Genomic DNA, 8,954 nt, shown 5'->3' with positions numbered 1-8,954 from the left:
CAAAACTATCTTTCGAATTGGCATGATTCAATTGACTATATTTTAGGTGAAAGTTTCTAAGCAAGGTTGTTGCAGGTGCAAGAACAGCTTCATGGGTGTCAGATGGGCATAAATGCACCACCAACCCACCCTCCATTTGACGCATTATGGAGAAAAATGACCATGTGCAAAAAAACTTCCCCCTTTTTTTAAGGAAAAAATTCTCTAACCACCATAGAGGATTAGAGGGTACGCTGGCCCTTTTTCTCTATCTCTCTCCTCCTCAAATGAAATAACCTCTGTCCCCTATTCACGAAACTCTTTCGTTAGTTCTTATTGATGCGCTCCTTATGCCAGTTGCTCAATAACACCTCTCCCTTTCAATTTATAACTATTACAATATCTAATGGTAATTTCACAATTTAATGGAACCATGGATTTATTATTGATCGTCCCTACCCTAATTGATTGGGTAGAAATGAGCCATTTCCCTCTCCCTGTAGTGTGCTCTACAATAAGACCCAACTCTGCAACTCACTTAATACATGAGGTTTCCCAAATTGTCCATGAACGGATGAACCTCTCAAAATCAGATGCTCTTGGCATTCAATGTTATACCATAAACCCTCTCAAGCTTAGATAAGGATGGAGAACTGTAATATCAGGGGTTGCATGGGTAATAAAAGCTTAGACATTTACTGGTCTGTTTAAAAAAAGAAAAAAGAGATGGGCAGAGAGCATTAACTACACCCCACCCACCGTCCTTCACACGCCCTTATTAAACTCACCTCTTGCACCTCACTCCTCACTCACACAGTCACACTCTCAGCTCAGTCTCTTCAAGTCCAACCTTAGACAAGAACTCTCTTTCATTGCTGCTATGGCTAGCAGAAGGTTCTTCTCCTTCTTGTCATTTCTTGTCATGCTGTTATTGAGTAGTAGCAGTAGTTGGGTTTCAGGCCAAGATAGTGGTGACAGTGATGAAGCAGGAAGTAGAAGAGAGCTTGTTCCAGCCATGTTCATATTTGGAGACTCCCTTATTGACAATGGCAATAACAATAACCTTCCTTCCTTTGCTAAGGCCAACTACTACCCTTATGGTGTAGACTTTGATGATGGTCCTACTGGTCGCTTCTCTAATGGTTACACCATGGTTGACGAAATCGGTAAACCCCATCTCTCTCTCTCTCTTACTACCACGGTGTCGGGATCTTTGATCCGACTAGTCCTTGGGTCACTGTGATACCGTTTACACAGGACCAGATTAGTCCTGGAAACTCTCGTGTGGTGGCCCCAAGAAGTTAGGTGTAGTGAAACTTTACTTCATGAGACGGAGTACTGTGTTCCCACCAAGCCAACTGCACTAACCCCTTGGGGTTCTCAATCTCTCCTCTTCTCTCCTGATATATTGTGATTATGTTGCAGCTGATCTGTTGGGTCTTCCATTGATTCCACCATATTCTGAAGCATCTGGTGAGCAAATGCTTCATGGACTTAACTACGCTTCGGCTGCCGCTGGTATACTTGATGTCACGGGGAGAAACTTTGTGAGTTTCATTACGTTCTTACGTCTCTGGGTTATGAGTAGGGATGTCAATCGGTCGATAGGATTGATTTGGGTATAAAAATTGATTAAACCAAAATATGAACCAATAAAGGTGTATCGATTTTGATTTGATTTTTTATCAGTTGGATTTCAATTGATCATGTAAATATATAAACCAAATCGATTTATTATTATTTTTTTTTTATAAATTATTGGTTGCTATCAGTTTTTTATTGGGCTATATCAATTTCGGTCTCACAAAACCCTAGCCCAAATGATTATCCAATAAGCTCATGCTGATTTTAGTTGGATTCGATTTTAGGCTAGGTTTTGAAACCCTAGTTACGAGTTAGGTTCATGAAGCATGCCCTTATGAATGTCTCATGCATGCGCATCTGTGTGATTGTGTCCCAAATGTAGACTCAAGAGTCAACAATCAAGACCAACCTTCTATTAATATGCATTTCGATCAATGAATGGGTCCTAACAAAAACTTAGTGGGATGATCAGATCCGTCTGATATCAGCTTCTTTTAGTCTCAGACTATGACTTTTTCTACGAAGTGTCAGACTAAGTCGCAATGGATTTTTGTTCTTCCTCAACCACCCTTCCAATCAGACACAAAGATATGCATTTTAATACCTGAGGCACAGCCTTAGGTGTACCTATGTCCAGCTGAACGGTGGTTGGAGCCTCAGTCGCTGGAGAGGAATTGGATCCGTCACAGTCGAAGAGGTTTTTTTTTTGTGTACAGTGCCTTTATTAGGATCGAGATCCTCTTAAATGTGTCAACCCTTCTAATGCACATTGAATGGTTGGAGGCACTTGGGGTGCATGCCTTAGTGCTAACAATCCTCCTACGTACACTGGTGTACTTGAGAGGATATCCAAGCCGGGTTTGTTGTGATTGAGAAACTCATTGTCCAATTTTCAGGGGCAAAGGCATCTTTTCATAGCCTCTGAAAATAGACTACCATGTCTAGCGTAGATAACGAAGACAGGTAGCATTCTTTCTTCCATTTTGCTTTTAGATCTGGAATTATAAATTTACCCTTGCCCAAATGTCTAAAATGCTACTGTGACGTTTGATCAGGTGGGACGCATACCATTCAACCAGCAGATACGGAACTTTGAGAACACCTTAGATCAGATGACAGGCAATCTAGGTGCTGATGGTATGGCCAATGCAATCGCACGGTGCATATTCTTTGTTGGCATGGGGAGTAATGACTACCTCAACAACTACTTAATGCCCAACTACCCGACCCGTAACCAGTACAATACCCAACAGTACGCCACTCTATTGACCCAACAATACAATCAGCAACTCATGGTAATTCACTAATTCGTCCCTTCTAAAGTTCCGAGTTAGTTATGACTCAGTGAGTCAACTCATCAGAGAGGGCCCATTGCATAAATGGGCTTGGGCTTTACCTCATTGAGTATTTGATTTTGAATATTCATTTTCATTGTAGAGCTTATACAATCTCGGAGCAAGAAAATTTGTGATATCAGGGGTCGGAGTCTTGGGCTGTGTACCTAGCATTCTTGCACAAAGTCCGACCGGCCGGTGCTCCGATTCAGTCAATCAGCTCGTCATTCCTTTCAATGCCAATGTGAAGTTGACGGTCGATGACCTCAATGCCAATCTTCCCGGCGCCAAGTTCATATACCTCGACGTCTTCCAAATGTTCCAAGACATCCTCAATAACCCTAGACAATATGGTATGTGCTACCCGGGTCTGACCCGACCCAGTTGACCCCGTTTCCAGTCCCTCACATTTTGGTACCAAATCCTCAATAGATCATGATTGGTATAGGGCTAATGAAATTAAAATTTTCTATCTATTGTTATTGTGTTTTAGGGTTTAGTGTGATCGATCGCGGGTGTTGTGGCATTGGGCGTAACAGTGGGCAAATCACATGTCTTCCATTTCAGACGCCATGTTCGGACAGAGATCAATATGTGTTCTGGGATGCTTTCCATCCAACATCAGCTGTGAATATCATTATGGGAAGGGAGGCCTTCAATGGAAACACCGATGTTGCATACCCGATAAACATCCAACAGCTTGCAAGTCTTTGATCTTTCAGCCAAACAAGTAGAGATTCTAATGTCTCTAATGAATTGAGCTTCTGTAGGTGGTATCATCTATAATATATTGGATTCTGAGAGAGTGTAGAATTAAATAGAACATGAAATAGGGTGTTCTAGTTGCATCAGTTCTTGAGTACTACTGTACTAGAAGTGTAAGAAATGGTGGCTCATGACCCTCGAAACTGTTTTTTTTTCACAACACATCTACAAGTGTTTAAGTTGGGCTGTGCATCTTCGACATGCAGAACATGTGAAGCCCATCAATGGCCCATGTTCAGTGTTTTGTAGATGTGGGTTGGTTCAATTTTCTACATTTATGTTTTCATCTTAGGTCATTCATTCAAGGCCATCCCATTGATAATCTACCTCCAAGATGGTGGAAATACAAATATGTCTTCACTCGAAGCAAAACTAGGGGAAGTAATTTTCAGCAATTGCTTCTATAACCCATGTGAATGTGGCCCAGTATGGCAATAAATGTATTATTGGGTTTAGGTCCCTATCTTGATAATAAATGGGCTGGTTCTACCTAGGGATGTAAATGGATAGTTGAAATCCAAATTCGAATCTGCATCCTTATTCGTAAGGAGCATTTGTATCTAGTCAAAGGGTATCCAGATCCAAATCCGAATTATACAACAACAACACAACTCAGCCTTATATCCCAACTGAATGGGGTCGGCTACATGGATTCAAGGCAAAAAAAAAAAAAACTTTTGAACATCCCACTCACGAATCGGCAACCCGGATCATAGCCCTCCAAGTAGCTCTATTCGATACCATACTTGGGTGAAGACTTAACTTTTGCATGTCCCTTCTTACTAACTCATCAATGATCATTTTTTGCCTGCCCCTAGTCCTTTAGCTCCATCCATTTGCATCTGGTCATTCCTCCGTGTTGGGGCTACCAAAGGCCTCCTTTGTACATGCCCAAACCATCGTAACCGACATTCTCTGAGCTTACCTTGAATTGAGGCAATTCCTAAATCAGTTCTAACCTGGTCATTTCTTATTCTATCTCTCAAAATTTTGCCGATACGATTAAATAATCAAGTAATGACTTTGAGAGTTCTTGAAGTTTAGACTAGTTCTTGAGAATGAGGAAAAATGATAAGATAACTTAGAAATATAGATTAAGAGTAAATTGTATTCATTAGGAAGAAAAAGGTCCGAATTACACAAGTCAAAGATTAAACAGTCAAAATTTTGAATTTGAGATGCATTGGTATATGTTCAGTGGTATCCGAATCCAATCAAAAAATATCCAAATCTGATCACATCTAATCCGAATTCAATTCATATCCAATCCATTTACATCCCTATTTCTATCAGTCCAGACCTTCTAAGCAAGAGAGAGAGAGAGAGAGAGAGATTTTGAACTTCGACATCCTAACCATTGGATAAAACACAAAGCATCAAATCAACAAATATGTTTCGACTTTCTCCCACAATAATGCCCTCCTGGTTAATAAGCCATAAGAATCTTAAAGCATTGCCAGTTGCTGAATATTCATGGGGTATGCATCAGAACATAGCTTTGAAGCATAAGATATCCTGGCAAGAATGTTATTTGCAGCCTCAGTAGGATGAAATGCATCCCAAAACACATACTTTGTTCTGTCATCACAGGGTTGTTGCAGTGGAAGACATGTGAGTAGCCCATTATTCTTTCCCAACCCACAGCAACCCTTGTCAAGCACTTCAAACCCTGTTTTGCACAAATGGTCAGGACAGGAGAGAACTTGTAAAGTCATGCACACCACAAATATAATTTACAAGTTCCTAATGGAATAATAAAAAGAAACAAGGGAAAAGGTTCTCTTTGCCTATTGAATGGGAATTGATGGTTAAAAAAAAAATCAAATCTAAAAAAGAAAATTTTGTAATCTTTACCACCACATGATTATATCATTAATTCAAATCATTTTATATTTGGCTATTGAATTTCATTGTACTTTGCATCCAAATCCTTGGATTTGAAAAATAAAAATTGCATCTAAAAAAAACATCATTGATAATTATGGTAAGAAATTTAAGTGACTTTGTTTTAGGTTTGAAGATCTTCACTTTCCTTCCCTTTAGTTTTCCTTGCAACCAAACACAACTTATATGTTTTAATATTTGTATATCCAACCCATAACCCATTTTGATCTAGGTTCACATTTCATCCATTTACATGGATAGAGGCCCATAGGTTACCACGTGGTTTCCGGTCCTCTCGAATTCTTAATCATCCAATTCTCTCTCTGCACACGATACATGTACATTTTCAAAATTCAATAGTTGTGAAAATTTTTTGGAATTCAAACTCATTTTAACCTCTCAAATGATTCAAACTTCCACAACCGTTGGATTCTAAAAATGTACATTTGTCACGCGCATAAAGAGAATTGGACAAGAATCTGACGATTAAGAATTGAAGAGGAGCTGGATCCTGAGTAGGCTCATAAACTCAATTATTTTTCTCTCTTAAATCTTAATAAATTTCCATCAAATTTGTGCAGAAAATGGCTCTGATCCCCTGAAAACATTTCCATAGTTTTTAGTTAACCTACTTTTGGCTTTAGAAGGCAATGGAGGCCATAGAAACATTCTTCCTTATCTCCACATGAAGTTGTAGACAAGCAGATGGATTATGTTCATGCATGGGCTACATATATAAAACCTATGCAAATGATATAAATACCAAATACCATTAAGAGGAGATTATGAAATTTAGTAGCTAGCTAATTAGGTTACCATAAGATGCTGCATTTGTTATAAGCCTTTTAGAACTTTCAAATAAGTTGACATATATGAATCTCGCCCCTGGAAATTTCCCTTTGTTGAAATGATCAACCAATTTTTGAAGGCCTGAGTTGAAAAGAATGATCGCATTGTTGATGCTCTCATTGCAGCTGCTACTATTTTCCTTGCCGTTGCCGTTATACCGGGCTAACTCATAAGGTATGCAACCAATTTGGCCAACTGCTGTTACCACCACCTTGCGTGCCCCCAACTGGTATAGTTCCTGAACAAGAATATAATGCAGGGTTCTCATTAGAGTCATTATTTTTATTATGAAATCACAACTTATCATTTGACTAATGTTGGGTTCTATACGAAAGCAATTGATCTCACATCAAATGTGAGTAGTCCAATGTGAAGGCATATAAGGATTTAGGCAGCCTTTCCTAAACCTTAACCTTTAAGGATGAGTTCTACCTGAATCCTAATAACCAGCTGTAGAAATAGAACCCTAAAACGATGCAGAAAAGAATAGAAATCATGAACAAATTAACAATCACACAATGAACATGAAGAAAAGAAAGAACCTTATTTCACTATCAATGGAGAATAGAGTTATACATGTGGTCATCCTCACACCTCCCTCAGTTTGCTTATAGAGAAAGAATAACCCTAGCACAAAATATAATAAACGTTATACATGAAATTTACCAAAAGGCCATATATCCCCTTCAGCCAGCTATATTTAAGATGCTTTTTGGTTACATGTGATTAGCCATAGGGGTTGGTAGCCTAATGGAAAGAAGACCTTGCCCCATCATAGTTAGTTGGTTGTGGGTTCAAGATAGTCGAAATGCTCCACTATCCCTTATTGGTCCTATGGAGCGCTACTTGCCGCATGGGGGATTAATCCTAGGGGCTTTAGCTGGTTGTGGGTTCAAGATAGTCGACATGCTCCACTATCCCTTATTGGTCCATTGGAGTGCTACTTGCCGCATGGGAGATTAATCCTAGGGGCTATGATCACTAAAATGGAGTGCCCAAACCCATCTGAGTTGCAAAATTTGAATATGGAAATTAGGTTCAAATTTAGGGTAACTGACCGTTAGTTGGCTGGAATAGTCCTGAAGAAGTGAAGTTGCATAAGATTTGGGAGTGAAATCTCTGCTAGTTGTATAGAGGTCAGGCATAAAATAGTTGTTGAGGTAATCGTTGCTTCCAAGTCCTGAGTAGAAGATGCATCTGCTTAGATGACTATAGAGTGCAGTGTCGTTTCTTCTGAAAAACCTCCTCATCTGTTGCACTGTTGTAGCAAAGTTTGATACTTGTTGGTTCATGGACGTGTGATATCCCTGCATCCATTCATAAATTTCATTATACTTCAATGTCATACTATGAGTATGATTTGGAGATCCAGACTGAATCAGCTAACTGAACCTGGTTGGACCAGAATAAAGTATATAGTAGTCCCTTCAACTATCACATCATGTAAGGACTTACGTAATTTGATAAAATTGCCTAGTCTGTGGTGGAGATGAAATTTCATATTGGTGCCTCTCCCAAATTATAAAAAATACCTCACTACAATTCATAAAGAATATATATATAAGTACTGTTTTACCAAACTAACCATATAACTCATAAAAATATCCATATAACCCTTTGGACCTTCGGACTTTTATTGGCCCTTTGAAATCAATCCACAAACCTGTGTATAATAATACAAGACATCGTACACCCAACACAGGTTGCCATGGCTTAGAGAGAATACTTAAATTTACCAGATTGTTGCCACTTTCATCCCGGATGCCAGACGCCCCTGATGCATAATTTACTCCTCTTAGCAATGTGGGGCCTCTTGCTCTTGAATATGGTGGAATAAAATCCGGAAACCCTAGAAGTTGTGCTGAAATGATAAAACCAATTTGTCAAAAAAAAAAAAAATCCATGTCCAAAACTTGTGTGGGCAATTCGGGTCAAGATGAGTTGGATTGCCCATCACCATCTATATATTCAACCGAATCGGACTAGTCTGACCCATTGTCATATACATGTATGCATATAAATTAAGGGAAAAAATAAGCCTGAAAGACAATGTGGCCCTACCCCTCATGATCGAAAGACGAAAATTCTACTACTTTATTGATGCTAATTTTGCACATGATTACATTGACACTAAGGTCACACTGCTTTTTAGAGAACCCTCTCCCATAAATTATTTATAGATGATGATGAAAACGACCCAAATACAATACAAATAAAATACAAACCTAGGACATCTACTGTGGTTCGACCATTGCTGAACCTCCCAGTGACACCCTGTGGAAAATCAATGCCATAAGGCCTGTAGTTGGCCCTAGCAAGTGTAAGTATCCCATTGTTGTTTCCATTGTCGACCAAGGAGTCTCCAAAGATGAAGAAACATGGAACCTGATTATCATGAAGGTTCTGTGAAGTAACACCCCTATAATTACATAGCCACACCAGAGCCAAACTGATCACCAGAACCAATTGATCACTAGACCCCCTCATGATATGTTACTTTGTTATCCTAGTTCCCCCACTATACTCTCAAGTAGTCTGTCAAAACCCTAGCTAGATGTT

General features: G+C 39.3%; 2 protein-coding genes across 2 annotated transcripts; one reads left to right on the top strand and one right to left on the bottom strand.

Moving 5' to 3' along the window:
- The first annotated feature begins 778 nt into the window (after window positions 1–778).
- Window positions 779–3,824, top strand: LOC122063746 (GDSL esterase/lipase At1g71691-like). Its single transcript, XM_042627452.1, has 5 exons — window positions 779–1,145; window positions 1,405–1,526; window positions 2,619–2,858; window positions 3,001–3,250; window positions 3,391–3,824. The coding sequence occupies exons 1-5, from the start codon at window positions 860–862 to the stop codon at window positions 3,609–3,611; spliced, it is 1,119 nt and encodes a 372-aa protein (XP_042483386.1). The 5' UTR covers window positions 779–859; the 3' UTR covers window positions 3,612–3,824.
- A 1,070-nt stretch (window positions 3,825–4,894) lies between these two features.
- On the bottom strand, window positions 4,895–8,954 carry LOC122063745 (GDSL esterase/lipase At1g33811). Its single transcript, XM_042627451.1, has 5 exons — window positions 8,621–8,954; window positions 8,132–8,256; window positions 7,454–7,702; window positions 6,363–6,633; window positions 4,895–5,331 (listed from the first exon to the last, which is right to left on the bottom strand). The coding sequence occupies exons 1-5, from the start codon at window positions 8,880–8,882 to the stop codon at window positions 5,108–5,110; spliced, it is 1,131 nt and encodes a 376-aa protein (XP_042483385.1). The 5' UTR covers window positions 8,883–8,954; the 3' UTR covers window positions 4,895–5,107.

Source organism: Macadamia integrifolia, unplaced genomic scaffold (genome assembly GCF_013358625.1).
Source record: "Macadamia integrifolia cultivar HAES 741 unplaced genomic scaffold, SCU_Mint_v3 scaffold1448, whole genome shotgun sequence".
NCBI classification, from domain to species: Eukaryota; Viridiplantae; Streptophyta; class Magnoliopsida; order Proteales; family Proteaceae; genus Macadamia; species Macadamia integrifolia.
Note: the sequence above shows the minus strand (reverse complement) of the source record. Positions and strands in the feature narration are given on the sequence as shown.

Bases quoted from the DNA above. Each gene is read 5' to 3' on its own strand.
- LOC122063746 (XM_042627452.1), top strand. From the start codon at position 860: ATGGCTAGCAGAAGGTTCTTCTCCTTCTTGTCATTTCTTGTCATGCTG. The intron at 1,527-2,618 runs GTGAGTTTCATT...ACGTTTGATCAG, and splicing joins ATGTCACGGGGAGAAACTTT to GTGGGACGCATACCATTCAA. The intron at 2,859-3,000 runs GTAATTCACTAA...TTTTCATTGTAG, and splicing joins AATACAATCAGCAACTCATG to AGCTTATACAATCTCGGAGC.
- LOC122063745 (XM_042627451.1), bottom strand. From the start codon at position 8,882: ATGAGGGGGTCTAGTGATCAATTGGTTCTGGTGATCAGTTTGGCTCTG. The intron at 7,703-8,131 runs GTAAATTTAAGT...GAATGGATGCAG, and splicing joins ATGAAAGTGGCAACAATCTG to GGATATCACACGTCCATGAA. The intron at 6,634-7,453 runs GTCAGTTACCCT...ATTCTTGTTCAG, and splicing joins ACTATTCCAGCCAACTAACG to GAACTATACCAGTTGGGGGC.